Genomic DNA, 15,890 nt, shown 5'->3' with positions numbered 1-15,890 from the left:
ATCCGGGCCCAACACCAGATGGCGATCTATGCACAAGTGTGTAGATCTGCAGCTCTACATGCCAAGAACAGATGCATACTGGTAAGTAGCATATTCCTTTCACATTCCCGTCCTGCCGGCCCACCGGCGTTACCTGCGGTTGACGGTAGGCCAGGAGCATTTTCAGTTTGCCATGCTCCCCTTCGGCCTTACCAGCGCCCCTCGGGTGTTCACGAAAGTGATGGCGGTGGTTGCAGCTCATCTGCGCAGGTCAGGGGTGTCAGTCTTCCCCTACCTCGATGATTGGCTGTTGAAGGCGGGTTCATCCCAGGCAGTTGTCTCCCACCTGCAGACTATGGCTGACCTCCTGCATCTGCTGGGGTACTCCATCAATGTGCCAAAGTCGCACCGGAGTCCCTCTCAGAAGCTCCCTTTCATCGGAGTGGTTCTGGATTCGACGCTGTTTCGGATTTATTCAGGCTATGGTTCTGCTCTTTCAGCCTCTATCCCGGGTTTCAGTCAGGATGACACTCCGGCTTCTGGGCCTGATGGCCTCCTGCATCCTGCTGGTGCCGCATGCCAGATGGCATATGCGGGCTCTGCAGTGGGCCCTGAAGTTCCAGTGGGCGCAGCATCAGGGCAACCTGTCCGATCATGTCCAGATCTCGGAGGGCACTGCATGGCAATTGCAGTGGTGGCTCACGAATCGCGATTGGGTCAATGGCAGATCCCTCTCCCTTCCCCAACCGGAGCACACAGTAGTGACGGATGCGTCCCTCCTGGGTTGGGGAGGCCACATGGGAGAGGCGGAGATCAGAGGCCTCTGGTCTCCGGCGGAGTCCCGGCTCCATATCAACCTTCTGGAGCTGCGGGCGATCCGGCTTGCACTGAAGGAACTCCTTCCATCTGTCCGGGGAAGTGTAGTGCAGGTGTTCACGGACAACACCACCGCCATGTGGTATTGCAACAAACAGGGCGGGGTGGGGTCGTGGACCCTATGTCAGGAGGCTTTGCGCCTCTGGACGTGGCTGGGACATCAAGGTATTACCTTGGTGGTTCAACACCTGGCAAGTTCTCTGAATGCCAGGGCGGACGAACTCAGCCGCCGGTGCATGGTGGATCATGAGTGGCGTCTGAACTTGGGCGTGGCGCAAGGTCTCTTTCTCCGGTGGGGAGAGCCTTGGTTAGATCTATTCGCCACCGAAGAAAACGCGCAATGTCATCAGTTCTGCCTGTTGGAATTTCCAAGGCGGCACTCGCTCGGAGACGCTTTTCGTCTCAAGTGGAGCTGCGGTCTGTTGTACGCCTTGTACGCCTTTCCGCCCAGAGTGCTGAAGAAGATCAGGCGCGACCGGGCCCAAGTTATTCTTGTGGCTCCAGACTGGGCTTGAAGAGTATGGTATCCCGACCTACTCAGTATGAGCATTGATCCCCCGATCCATCTGCCTCTTCGGGAGGAACTTCTGTCGCAGCAGCAGGGGACGGCCCTCCACCGAGCCTGTGCAGCCTCCACCTTCATGCTTGGAGATTGAGCAGCGACAGTTGACACCTTTCAATCTTCCTCCTGAAGTCTGTGATGTCATCCTGGCAGCCAGGCGTCCCTCCACTAAAATGGTGTACGCCTGTAGGTGGAACAGATTTGTGGCATGGTGCACAGCTAAGACTGTGGATCCCCTTTCTGCCCCTCTTTATGAGGTTCTTCTGTTCCTTTTCTCTTTGGCCCAGGAGGGCTCTGCTCTGGGCACTGATAAAGGTGATCTTTCGGCCATTTCTGCCTTTCTACGGCTTCCAGATCAGCCTTCTCTTTTTAAGTCCCCGGTTGCTAACCGTTTTCTTAAGGGCATTACGCATACGTTCCCACATGAGCCCTTCATAATGCGTCAGAGGGACTTGAATCTTGTCTTGACTTTATTGATGTGCGCTCCCTTTGAGCCCCTTCATAACTGTCTCTTACGTCTTCTTACTCTCAAGGCGGCTTTCCTAGTAGCTATCACCTCTGCCAGGAGAGTGAGTGAGCTCCAGGCTCTTTCTTCCAAACCTCCTTTCCTTTCTGTTCATCCAGACAAGGTGGTTCACGTCCTTCTTTCTTGCCAAAGGTTGTCACGGCCTCCCACATTGGGCAGACAGAGGCGGCCTTAGGCATGTGCAAGCTGTGCACCTGCACAGTGCCACCAAACCCCAGGGGCCACCACGAGGAATCGGATACAATACATATTCGTGGCGGCCCCTGGCAGGGATTTGGCGCATGAACGACTGAGGCGTGCTAAATCCAATGTGATGCACGCTGAATGGTTGTTCTTATATTTTTTTCCTTTCTAACCTAGTCTCGTCTTTGTGTGGGGTCGGCCTTGTTTCGGGCTCTTCTGGTAGGTCTTGTGCTTGTTTAGAACTTTTTTTCCAGGAGAATCGAGCTTGTTTTAATAGTCCAGATCTGGCACCTCCGGAGGCTCGCATGCGCAGTGCCCGCGAGTCCTGCAGCGAAGGGGTTACAGAAGCACCACGCATCACTGGCGGCAGGGGGGGTGGCAGCACCCGTACCTGGCGTGCAGCGAGCAGCACCGAGACCGGCCGAGGCCACGCACCGGCGCGCCTAGAGACCCTGGGCAAGAAAGGCCGCCTTGCAGAGGATAGCATGCCAGTGTGCAACCTTTGGTGCCAGCTGCGAGGTGAGCAGCCCGAGGGTCAGGGCATGGGGAGGGGGAGTGAGGAGGTCAGCATGTGCCACTGCAGAGTGAACCCGAGGGAAGGTGAGCCATTGGACGAGGGTGTGGGGAGCCCTGGGGAGGAGGGCAGATCAGGCGTAGGAATGTATCCCAGCCCGTGGGGGTGAGGAGCCGGGGGCGTGGGGAAGGTTGGGCGAGGATGTTATTTTAGATGGTGTGTGCTTTGGGTCTGGGTGGAGGTAAGCCATGTGAGGTGGCGAGCTGGAGGTATTCTGGTGGTCATGGGAAGGGAGGGCATGATGAATCGTGAGAGAGAGCCTCTCTCTCACGATTCATCTCTGAGATGGCGCGGGTCAGAGAGGTGGTCACCGTGCGCCAGGGGTAGGGAGTGGTACAGATCGGCGCTGTACGTTGAGGGAAGAGTGAGTCAGGAGTGCAGGGGCGGTGTTTACTTGTGGCTGAGGGGAGGCATGGTGACTTTTGGAGGTGTAACTTGGGAGGCACGGTCATATTGGGGGGAAGAGGAGAGCAGGGTACGAGGTGTTAGACGTAATGTTAAGGATTCATTAAAATGATTACAATTACTTATCAACAATCATGAAAACAGAGTATGAAGCTGATAATTGTGATCTAATGAGTGGATCTGCCTGCACAAATCTTTTAAAACATCGAGTGTTCGAATGTACTTGGCATTTGGTTATGTCTGTTTATATGGTGTTGAGGCAGACATGAAATGCAAGCACCTATGGATGGACGCCTGGAATAGGATGGCAGTGCCTACCCATGTTAACTCAATCTAACGCCCTTTTGCAGAGACCTTGGTAGGAGACTGGCTTCTTGATCATTTCTTTAATTACATTCCAGTGCTTGTGATGTGACTAGCAGAGAAAACCTGTTTAACTAGTCCTCAGTTTGCAATTGGTGAAGCAGCCTTCTCTGTCCATACTAGGGGCATAGTTACCATTGGTTCAGCAAGTACAGTGGTACTGAGACCCAAAACCCTCAGGGGCCCATTGAACCCTGATAATTGCTATATTTTACTTCCTGAGCAGCAGCCAAAGGGGCCATTTTCCTTGCTTATGCCACGGCCCATGGGGTCGTTGGTACGCTGTGCTAGTGATTCGTACGTCTGCTTGAAAGTTGTCTCCTGACTGGATGTTCCTTGCACATTAATTTTGCTTCAGTGAACCTCTAGTGCCTTTTCATAGCCTTAGGACTCACTGTAATTAATCCTTGTTTAATAGGTGCTCTGAAAGCGAGCAGAACTGGTTGCTGGAATATGGCACTATACAAGAAACCTTAATTAAATATATTGTATTTTGTCTTTTGACAATGTGGTAAAGTGGACGAGTCTTTGGTTACCTGTAGGCTGTCTTCAGGATCAGTTAGTGACGTACTGAGACAGGTCTCTGTGTGCCATGATTTCAAGGTAGCTTACTCTCTTCCTGCTAAGGTCACTTCCCAAATAGATCATGAACTATTCTCCAGGCTCTACTGTTCTCAGTGGACTGAGAAAACAGACCTTGTATGCCAAGTCACATGATCTACCCTATAGTTTTATAACACTCTTCAAATAAACCTTCCATATGTGGCTAGTCCTCATAATGTGTCATACATGTAGTGGGAAGGGTAATTACTATCAATCAGTCAGGGTTTGTAAAGCTCAGCTGCTTCACACATAAGAGTCTCGAGGCGGTGTGGGATTCATGCTGCTGGATCATGCTGCTTGTTGGTTGAACAGCGAGGTCTTGTGGTCCTTCCTGAACTGCTGGAGCGATGGTGAGGCTCTGAGGTACAGGGGGAGGGATTTCAGGTCTTCACTGCCAGGTGGGAGAAGTAGCGCCCTCAACTGTTTTATCAGCGGCTGCATTGGGTGGCTGCTAGGGAGATGGTTCTGGAACATATTTTCCTGGTAGGTTGGTGGAAATTCACACGTTCATTAAGGTATGCTGGTCCTTCATTGTGTAGTCTAGGGAAGACATGGCTTGGCAGTTAGGGCTGGACTGTTCCCATGAGGCACAGGGTCAAGGCTGATTTGCATATGGCCATGTCTGAACTGGGGTGGTGTGGTGAGCAAAACAACTATGGATTTAGGCCCAGATCTCTGTACTGGGGTGAATGTATGACATTGTTCTGCATTCTGTCCATCAACTGTTGTTTTTGCAAGAAAATAAAAATGACACATCAAAATCTTTCAGCAGCCGCAACTGCTGATTGTCTTCTTTTTTTTCCTACCCACTGCTAGCCTCGCCCGCTGCATTGCAAGCAAAATGAAGAGAATTCGAGTACACAAATCTGGTTATTCGAAACGAAAGAGAAAGGTGGCTCAGCAGGCTTTCGTAGTGTCACAGGAAGGAGCAATCCTGAACTTTAGCACCCAAGGGAAACCTAAAGATGGAGAATCCTCTGGCCAGAGTACTGCTGATGCACTAGGTAAAACAGGCGCTGACGACCATAAAGAAGAACAGAAAAAATGATGATATCCATGAGCAGAATGATACTCATGAGCAGACCAATGAAAATGAACAAGGTGACTCTGAAATTGATACAAACATGCAGCAATTACCAACTCAGGATGAGGATTATTACAAAAGACCCTCAGACAGAGAAACTGAAACATCATTCATCGGTCCATCAACATCTGGCATTCTGAAGGAGGTTCAGAGTTTACAGACGGATGATGCTGGTATTGAAAAGGAAGCCAAAGAGCAAGACCATGTTACAGACCCGTGTTCTGAATATGATTTATGTGATTGGAGGGATCCTACTTTGTGGCCGAACTCTCTTACGGACGCTCAACGTGTTTTTCTTGTTGAAAGGGGTCCCTCCAGAGACCCAGATTCTAAAACAAAGTATCCAAGTGATGAGCACTCAAAAAGTAAACGTCGTTTTTCTGTTACCATGTTACTGGTCATCTAACGCCTTTTCTCGATGTTTTATTAAAACACGTTCCTGAGCTCCGCCCTGCCCGGACCCCCTCTTCCGGGGCCCCCTACCTGCACTCCCTGCACAGGGCCACCATGAGCCTAGAGCCGCCCCTGGGGCAGACCATCACTTTGCCCACCTTTTTTCCGTCCACCTCCGCATCCTTCAAGGGAAAAGGAGCTGCTCCACCGTCTGGACCCAAAACGTGCGCTCGCATTCTATCTGCAGCGTACACAGCAGTTCCGGGTGGATGATCGGATCTTTGTTGGCTACATGGGCGCCAAGAGAGGTCGGGTGGTGCACAAACGGACCATCGACCAGGGCAACTGCAGCCACTACTGCCTTGGGACGCGGTGTCCCCTTGCAGGATATTTGTCAGGCAGCTACGTGGGCCTTGCTGCACATGTTTACCAAGCACTACTGCCTTGAAAGTCAGGTCCGGAGAGACGGCTTCTTTGGTCGTTCTGTGCTCCGTGACTTTCTGGTGTAATTTTGTTCGCAGACCCACCACCGGGGTTGGTATTGCTGGAGTATCTATTCTAAGGTAAGGAATCTATCACTAACGTGTCTCTTTCAGATGCACAAGTTACTACTTGTGTAATGATATATCTGTAAGAGACATTAGTTAGTGATAGATTCCTTACCGCCCCACCCATCCTCCCCGTTCTGCGAACTGATTACTAGGGTTAAGGTCATACCCTTTTAGGGCCCTAGTTTTATGCACCAAAGGTCAGTTTCTCGCATGGCTCCGCGTTTCGGCGCGGACAGTTGTGTACAGAACTGACAGCGCGCATGGGTGGCGCCTAAGTAGCCTCCGTGACGTCATCTCGGCGCGCACGACGCCAGTGACGGGTGCGGAGCCGCACGGCGCCACCTACTGGCGCACAGGGGTACTGCTAAGCAGAAAACTTTCCGGATCCAGACTGACGCCTGGGGAATATTCTGAAGTAAGGAATGTATCACTAACTAATGTCTCTTGAAGACATATCGTTACACAAGTAGTAACTTGTGCTTCAGTCTCTGTCCTGGATTTTGGTGGAAATGACTGAGGTGGCTGGGCCTCATGGCCTCCTGCATCCTGCTAGTGACTCATACCAGATGGCATATTCAGGCTCTGCACTGGGACCTGATGTTGCAGTGAGCGCAGCATAAGGGGAATCTCTCCGACCTGGTCCAGATCTCGGAGAGAACTGCATGAGATCTTCAGTGGTGGCTAACAACCCGTAATTGGGTCAGAGGAAGACCCCTCCCCCTTCGCCAACCAGATCTCACAGTAGTGACAGATGCATCATTGCTGGAATGGGGTGGCCATCTGGGAGAGGTGGAAAACAAAGGATTCTAGTGAGTTGTGGAATCCAGACTCCACATCAACATGCTGGAGCTCCAAGCGATCCGTTTGGCATTGAAAGCTTTTCTACCCTCCATCAAGGGAAGGCTGGTGCAGGTAATCACAGAAAACACCACCGCCATGTGGTACTGCAACGGGTGGGGTGGGGATGTGGATCCTTTGTCAAGAGGCCCTGAATCTCTGGGCATAGTTGGAAGTGCAAGACATATTCCTTGACAGGTTCTATGAACTCTATGGCAGACAAACTCAGACTAGCCTAGCGGTTCACGAATGGCATCTCTATCCAAATGTGGTGCAGAATTTTTCAGCAGCGGGGAGAGCTTTGGTTAGATCTGTTCACCTCTCCCGAGAACATGCAATATCAGTAGTTACGCACGCTAAAGTTTCCAAGTTGGTTCTCGCTCAGAGACACTTCATCTCGAGTGGAGCTCAGGCGTCCTTTACCCCTTTCTGTCCAGACCACTTCTGTCTAGAGTGCTCAAAAAGATCAGGAGCGACCGTGCCCAAGCCCTTGTAAATCTGGATTGTGGAAGGAGAGTCTGATATCCCAAGCTTCCTCAATTGAGCATCAATTCGATCAGGATTCCCCTTCAGAAGGATCTTCTGTTGCAGCAGCAGGGGTGGGTCCCCCGCCCGAACCTGTCAACTCTACGCCTTCTTGCATGGAGATTAAGTGGCGACAGTTGATAGCATTCGACCTTCCTCCCGAAGTTTGTAATGTTATTTTGTCAGCCAGGCGTCACTCCACCAAGACAGTCTACACCTGCCGATGGAATACATTTGCATTATATTGCACAGAAAAGGCTATTGATTCTTTTTAAGGAGTCACCTTACCGCGTGACTAGGAAAGACTTCTTCGAAGAAAAACAACTTGCAAACATCCGGACCCAACTCTAGATGGCAGGAGTATGCAAAGCATGTGAATCTACAGCTCTACATGCCAAGAAAAGATGCTTACTATGTAAGTAGCATAATCATTTTAGTGGCAATCCATTTACTAGGAGGTTGAGTAACTGCAGGCTTTGTCCTCCACAATGACAATATTCGCTGAGAAATTCATGCTTCACACTAAGGCCTTTTTCCTCCTGAAAGTGGTAACCCCCTTTTGTGTGCCGCAATCTGTCACCTTATCCACTCTCTACACTCCTCTGCATCCATCAAGAGGAGTGACTCCATTTGGACCCAAAAAGAGCATTGCCATTGTACCTTGACAACAATAAACAATTCTGGGTGGATGACTAGCTCTTCATGGGGTACGTTGGAGTGAAAAAAAGGTTGTGCGGTGCATTAAAGGACTGTCTCCTGATGGATCGTCCTCTGCATCAAAATTTGCTACGCTCTGGCCAAGAAGCAGGCTCCTGAAGTCTTAAGGGCTCTCTCCACCAGAGCTAAGGCTGCTACCACAGCAATGCAGCATGGGGTTCCAGACCTGGACATTTGTCTGGCAGCAACGTGGTATTCCCTGCACATGTTCACCAAGCATGACTGCCTTGAAAGTCAAGTCCATAGGGACGGCCTATTTGGCCGCTCTGTCCTGCAGGATGTTCTGGTCTAACTTGTACAGAGTCCATCCTCTGGAATGGCATTGCTTGGGTATCTCTTCAAAGGCAAGGAATCTGCAGCTAGCTGTCTCTGTCAGATGAACAAGTTACTTTCCTTTGGTAATGGCTTATCTGGAAGATACATAATCTAGCCGCAGATTCCTTACCGACTGACCCATCCTCCCCGCACTGCGGACATGTTTGTAATGCCATGGCTATTCCCTTCCAGGGCCCTAGTTGTTCAAAAACACAGCAATGTCAGCGTACTTCATGTCCCCGCACGACTGTAGTGGAAAGTCATGAAAAGTAACTGATGTCAGGGTGCCAAGGTGGTGCCTATATAGGTGACACGCACGTCAGTGCGGCGCAGACGATGTCACGTGGAGCCGACCGGCGTGCAGGGGTATAGCTTGAAGAAACATCATCCAGGTCCAGTCTGACACCTGGGAAATTCAAAGGTAAGGAATCTGTGTCTAGAATATGTTTCTACCAAATAAGTCGTTACTGAAGGTAAGTAACTTGTTCTTCCCTTTGTAGGCTGAGTCAGGAGTGATTGACTTAATAGACTGGTTACAGGACCTACTGTTATTGTCACCATGTGTTGTTCCTCCTTACGCCTGCTTCCTTATGTTAAGATTCTTTCGTCGCCCTTGTTGCTTTTTGCCCTTAAATATATTTGACTTGTTTGCATTAGCTGAAACATACTTAAAGCGCTTTTACAGACTGGTTTTCTGCTCTTGTAAATGTTCTACTTCCTCGAATAATAAAACCTTGACATCCCTCTAGTAGTGTATGAGCACTTACTTTGTGTGATTGATCAAAATACATATGTTATTTTTTAACGATGTGCAGTTGTTTGTGCCTTTATATCTACTTGTAACAGTTAAGTAGCTTTTTCCTTGCCTCCAATCTTATATGCTTGTCTTCCTGCAGGAGTTCCAAAAGACATTGGGCAGTAAGCAGCCAGTTTATGACACCACCGTGCGGACAGGAAGGGCTCTGAAAGAGAAAGCTTCTCTGACAGATGACTCCCAGAAACTCGACCACCTGCTGGGAGAAATACGGGACCGATGGGACACTGTGTGTGGAAAATCCGTGGAAAGGTGATGATCACTCTAAGGGAGGCATATGGCTCTTGTAATTGTGACATGTGAACCTAAGAATTAAAGTGCTGGGAAAACCAGAGTTGGCCCGCAAAGATTCGAGCTACGGCAGATTTTCACAAAATCCACATAGAATGGTGTGAGAAAGTGCCATCTTTCTTGCATGGTATGCCCCCACTTTTTGCTGAATTGCTGATGTACTTTGACTGAGTGTGATCTGGGCTCCTGCCAATCAGGTGCCATGGGCCTGTGTTCCTTCCCTAAAACTGTATTGAATCCAAAACCCAATTGGCATCTCTGGCCACATGTCAGCCCCTGGTAAATGGTACCCTAGGTACCCAGGGCACTGTGACCAGAGAAGGCCCCTAAGGGCTGCAGCACTTATTGTGCCACCCTTAGAGGCCCTGTACCCTGACACCCACACACTGCCTTTGCAGGCTGGGTGTCTTGGTGCAGAACAAAACAGAGAGTCGTCATGGCACACATCCCTGTGTGCCATGCCCACAAACACACTGCCCTGGCATACCTCAGTCACCCCTCTAGCTCGGTGCAATATGCCAGTGGTGTGGGTACAGGTGCATGAGCCCTGTATCCCTACAATACCCAGGTCCATTCCTGGGCACTGTAAGTGCAGAGCTGCCATTAAGAGTATATGGTGTTGGCAGGTTGTCTTTACGAACTCCACAGCACCATAATGGCTACACTGAAGACTGAGAAGTTTGGTATCAGACTTCTCAGCACATTAAACCCACACTGATGCCAGTGTGGGATTTAATGTAAAATGCACGACAGAGGGCATCTTAGAGATGCCCCCTGAAACTAACCAACAACCAGCGTCCCGACTGAGAGGCTGCCTAGGCTGCCACCCAGCAGACATGTTGCTGGACCCCTCGGTAGAGAGCCATCCGCTCTCGTGGACCTGCAACAATGCACATCCTGGAGCGAGGTGCTAGGCCTCCTCCCCCAGGATGGGCAGGGGAAGCTTCAAAGGCATGCCGCCTTTGTGAGCTTCTCCAGGCCACTTGCTGTACTCAGCAACTGTCCCCCACCGGTTCTGACCCCCACTCTGGCGGGAAGATCGGCGGGAAAACCCAAGGGAGGAAAGGGGGTGTGCCAGCCTCTGCCAACCCAACCCCTCAGGCGGGGGAGGTGAGGTGAAGCACAACTCCGGGCTCTCGCCATCTTGAGGATGGGTAGCCCTACCTAATCAGGACTAGGCTCTTGCCCCCCTCCCACTGGAGAGTGGCTGGATAGGGGGTGTACCCACCCCAGGGAAGGGACCCATTGGTCCCTGACCTTTACCTATCTGTAACGCCCCTAAATTTAGTATTTAGGGGCACCCTGAACCTTCCTTCCTCAGATCCCTATTCCGAAACAAGAAGAAAGAAGACCTGCCGTGCAGCTGCTAACAAGAGGACGACACCAACTGACTTGGCCCCAGCCCTACAGGCCTGTCGACCCTCGAACCTGCTCCTGCTAAATCCCGGCGTCTTCTGTGTTCGGCAACCTCGAAAACCCCGAAGGACCTGACTGCCTTGCTCATCTAAAGACTGGGACTCCCACGAGCAGTGGTTCTGCTCAAACAGCAACAACCCCTGGTGCCAGCCAGGAACCGCGAATCCAGCACACTCTGCACCCGCCGAGACCGGCCTGTGCCTGATTGAACAAAGACCACGAGGACGTCCCCCCGGCGACTGTGATGGAGAATCGAGCACCCAAGGACCCTTCGACGCTCCTGACGATGCCTGCAGCCTCAACTCCAGGGAATGCCCAAACGCGACCAGCAGAGGGTAAGATTTCCCGACGCCAAAAGACACCCCTGCGGCCACCTGTGCCCAACTCCTGGGTGCCTACCTAACCTACAACTTCCCAATTTACCTCTCGAAGTGGTGGTCACACCTGAAGAATCTCCGTCCCTGAGCTTGCAGCCTTTGTTCATCTTGCAGCTTTTCCATTGAAAGTCATTGGGCGCCAGACAGCCCAAAAGCACCCTGCACCCAGCCGCCCGAGTTCCACTGGAAGTGCAGCATCTGTTCTATTCTACTTCCCCACTTGCCCTGTGTAAGTGACCAGGAGCCCAGCTCCCACAGCCGCGTGGTCTGCCTGCTAGCAGCCACCAACCAAAGGCCTCCTGCCTGCCATATGCTAACATTGGGCCTACTCTCTCTGCACCCGGCTGCCCCAGTGCCACTGAGGGTGTAACAACTGTACCTACCTGACCCTGGGAGCCACCTGAGTCTAGCCCCAGAACCTTAACTCTGCTGCCAGTCGAGTACTTACCTGAAGCCGATAACTCACATTTTCTCCATAGGGTAACATTGGCGAGTTTCTTTAAAATATTCACTAAAAATCATCTGATCAACGAAAACGAAATTACTCACCTGTTACCATGAGAGATCCCAGTGCTGGATCTTGGTGCCCAGCACTGACCCTAAAAAGTAATTACATCTGTGATTTTCCGACAACCAAACTTTCATCCATAGGATAACATTGCCTGGTTTTTAAGTGTCGATTTTTTAAACATACAAATATTCCCTAAACATCGCCTGTGTAACAAAAATGATTTCTTTCAACTGTTTACATGAGATGCACCAGTGCTGAATCCAGGATCCAGCCCTGAGTAAGAAAACCCTATGCCAAGTAATTGCTATTGCATTTACTTAAAGATTCCCATTGTGCGCAATGTTATAATTGTGTTTAACTTGTGTTGCCTATTGCAACAACTGTAACTATTGCATTTAAAAGCCTATTGCTTATTGAAAGTATTCAACTAGAGCATCTCATTCTGAGAAAGTATTTTGATACATACTTGTGGTTCTAAAATAAAACAACTATATAGTTTTATATACAAAACCATTGGCCTAGAGTTCTGTTCTTGAGTGTGTGAGACCGTTTGCTGACTGAGTATGTACAACAAATGCTTTACACTGTCCTCTGATACTGCCTTACTGCTCGACCAAGCTACCACTTTAGAGAGTAAGGTTATATCTAACTTTAGCCTCTGCCAAACCTCTGGGGACTGTGGACACTGTGCACACTGAACCTTACTTTGGTGCAGTATATACAGAGCCACTTTCTTACAAATGGATTTAGATACAATACATCCAAATAGAGCACATTTACATAATCAGTCGTTATCCTAAAACACTAGCCTGGATCTGAACTTCGTCCACCTGCGTTGGGGAACCCTACTTTAGAAGATTTGCTACCATCTTATTGGATGTTTGTGGATCTTCTGAAAAGAAAAGCTTTCTAGGAAGTTAACCAAAGGAGTCCTCTTCAGATGAGCTACCTTTTTGTGCCTTGGGGTTGGTCTGGTGAATGAGGTTTACTAAACTGTAGGAGCCAACATTCAAAAGACAAGTTTGTCACAAATTAATCATCATTGAATTGCTATATATGTGTGATTGTTTGGGAGTGGCATTTAGAAATCTGCTTCAGAGTGGCTGCTTCCTCTTTTCACTCTGGGAAGAAATCTGCTTGAATCCACTCTTCATATAGTAAGATTTGGTCTAATATGGCACATAAGGACCTGTGTCTCTTCTCTTAACTAGCGTGTGAAGTCCTGACAGGGGTGTAACTTGGTCAGTAAGATTGGGGGATGTCCGCTTCAGATTTTCCAACAACCACGCTGGCATATAATGTCAAAATACATTATACGATAACCAGGGCACATGAGATGGGCTAATTGGGCAGTGGAAAGGGAGATGAATGCGGATTGATAAAGGGTACTGATAGAAAACACAATAGTTTTGTAAAATAAGCAAAATATTTTAAGACTATCAAAGCAGAGAGGGAGAGAATGTGTGAGGGTTTTTGTGTGTATGTAGAAATTCCTTGTGAAATCCGACAGACACTTCACCATACCTGACTGAAAGCACCTGTACTCAACTATTTTCCAAAAAATACATTAATTTCGGGAGTGTAACACCCCAAACACGCCCCCAAAGCTATGCGCCTGAGCTGCTTGCCTGGAGTATTACACATGCAGGGATGCAGACTTGAATCACGATAAAGCCAATGATGAGTTGAGTTCCATTGAATTGGATATTAGCAGCAAGTTGTATGGGAATAGCGATCGCTCTTAGTATAGTTACTTTCTTGTATATTCATTTATAGCCTATGATTTGTTTCAGTTTTGAGTCCGTGCCTCTCCTTTGAAACAGAAGCCATATAAGATTATTGTAAAAGCTTTTAGGCACACTACATCTCTGATCAAGACATGCTGGCTGCATGGATAATTATTATGTTAGTGTGTTAAAATAAACACAGATGGTATAGTGCAATTAAAGAAAATTGACACGCATAGTAAACAAGCCTTGACACAACATAAGTGTTAATAACAACAATGTTGTAATAGTATCTTAAGACTTTAGTGATTTAGCGCTATCGTTTCCTGCTGTCATGCTGTTGAGCCTGCATGGTCCCTACCATTTCATTCTCATCGATCTCTAAGGAACTCTTCCATTCCCACCATTGATAAATCAGTTCCACTTTCTTGCCACCTTGCCTGCCCCTCGATTGAATTCATTAGCCTCTTTTAGCAGATACTTTCCCTTTTGTTATCCTTGCTCCACCTTGAGCCAAGTGGAAGAACTTCTGTCCTGTAGGAAATACTGGTCTTTTGCAGGGGATTCTATTTAGGGTGGTTCCGTTACCTCTAAGCTTCTTATCAGTGTTTCTCCATGGGACCTTGCATCGCTCCATTTAAGGTGTATGCTACAAACTGTGTATTGATGTATGCAAGATTACGTCCTTTTTCTGCAGTGACCATAAAGCTAAACTTGTCTTATAACTCCACTCCGACCCCTCTATCCCCAGGCAGCACAAGCTGGAGGAGGCGCTGCTCTTTTCTGGTCAGTTTATGGATGCCCTACAGGCCCTGGTAGATTGGCTTTACAAGGTGGAACCACAGCTAGCTGAAGATCAACCCGTCCATGGAGACCTGGATCTCGTCATGAACCTCATGGACGCTCACAAGGTAAGCAAAGTTTCATGTTACTCCAGAAGATGAATTGCATTGGTGGGGGCAGATGCTCCCAACCAGTGGAGTAGACCTGTGTTGGTGCCAATCAGATCTTTCAGTCGCTCCAGAATATTTTGTGTCACCTTTTTCATTTTGTAGAGACATTGATTGATCTATGTAAGACTCATCATGAAAAATGTTGTGCCATAATATCATGTTGATCATTGAGCAATGGCTTTAAGTACCTTGAAATGGAGTTAAAAATGCATTTATATTTGTTTTCAGCTGTACATGTTGAACTGCACTTACTTTTTGCTTCATTTGTTCATTTCTCATAGTTTTAATTTAAAAATATCAAAACTTTCATTGTGGCTATGTTAGAAAGTGGGAATGTAGACATAAACCAAAAAAGTCATACAAGGTTACTCCTCCTTATGAGATGCTACATTGCATGTTTTCGGGTAATTTCTTTTACTGATGGAGTTCAGGTAATACTGCATGGAGCAGTAGTCCTATTCATTTAAGATAATACAGGGTATGAATCTGTGACAGAGCGAGATGAAGAATTTCATGGCAGACAGAAAAGGGCTGCCTCTGCTTTCCATTTTAAATCATTAGAGTAATACTACCATAGGATATGAGTGCACTGCAAGAAAATATTCTGCCTGAGATCTCGTGTACTGGGAGGAGAAGAAATGCAGTTCAGTTTCATTCTCAAAGGTGTAATTTCAGGCCAGCTTATTGCTCACATCTGTTGGAAAGTTACCCAATTTTCATATTTTTGGGGGCTCACCTGCTGGTGTTCTTGAACCCTCACACTGGGACACAGCGATCCAGTGCCGTGGGTATTTGCTTTAACTCCCAAAACATGTCAAATCAGCTTAACCCCTTGCCTGCTCATGACGGAACCACTCCGTCATGAGCCACGGGCGCCGTGTGCTCATGACGGAGTGGTTCCGTCATGCTGCGGCCGTTGCGGCCGCTCCGCCCACTTGCATTGTTCGCCCGCACAGGCGGGGAATCAGTGCCGTGACGGAACCACTCCGTCATGAGCACAGTGCGCCCGTGGCTCATGACGGAGTGGTTCCATCAAGAGCATGGCGGCACCGCGCTCACCCCGAACCCCCCAGCGCCGCGGCAAAATTCGTGCCGCGGCGAAGGGGTTAAAACCTGACACACTTAACTTTCTTTTAAGACCATAACGTATGGTGCAAAAATACACCCATGGCTGGATCTGGCCCACTTTTGGACTGCACCACCTGTTGCACCATCCCCTAAAGTGGAAGTAAAAACATGGCTTAAGGCCTGTGTAGCCAGACAGCCACAGTTTGAACACTGCTGCCCAGAACCGTCAAACTCACCCTT

General features: G+C 48.9%; 1 protein-coding gene across 5 annotated transcripts in view; it reads left to right on the top strand.

Annotated features, from left to right (window-relative positions):
• The window catches only part of MACF1 (microtubule actin crosslinking factor 1), a 1,146,281-nt gene that overhangs the window by 1,014,084 nt on the left and 116,307 nt on the right, over positions 1–15,890 (top strand). For all 5 annotated transcript variants that reach the window (XM_085648361.1, XM_085648360.1, XM_085648359.1 and 2 more), the window contains 2 exons: positions 9,390–9,559; positions 14,381–14,540. In XM_085648361.1, coding sequence (XP_085504487.1) covers positions 9,390–9,559; positions 14,381–14,540 — 330 coding nt within the window. The remainder of the gene's footprint in view (positions 1–9,389; positions 9,560–14,380; positions 14,541–15,890) is intronic.

The sequence above is a fragment of the Triturus cristatus genome, chromosome 3_2 (assembly GCF_964204655.1).
Source record: "Triturus cristatus chromosome 3_2, aTriCri1.1, whole genome shotgun sequence".
Classification (NCBI taxonomy): Eukaryota; Metazoa; Chordata; class Amphibia; order Caudata; family Salamandridae; genus Triturus; species Triturus cristatus.
This window is presented reverse-complemented; position numbering and strand designations above follow the sequence as displayed.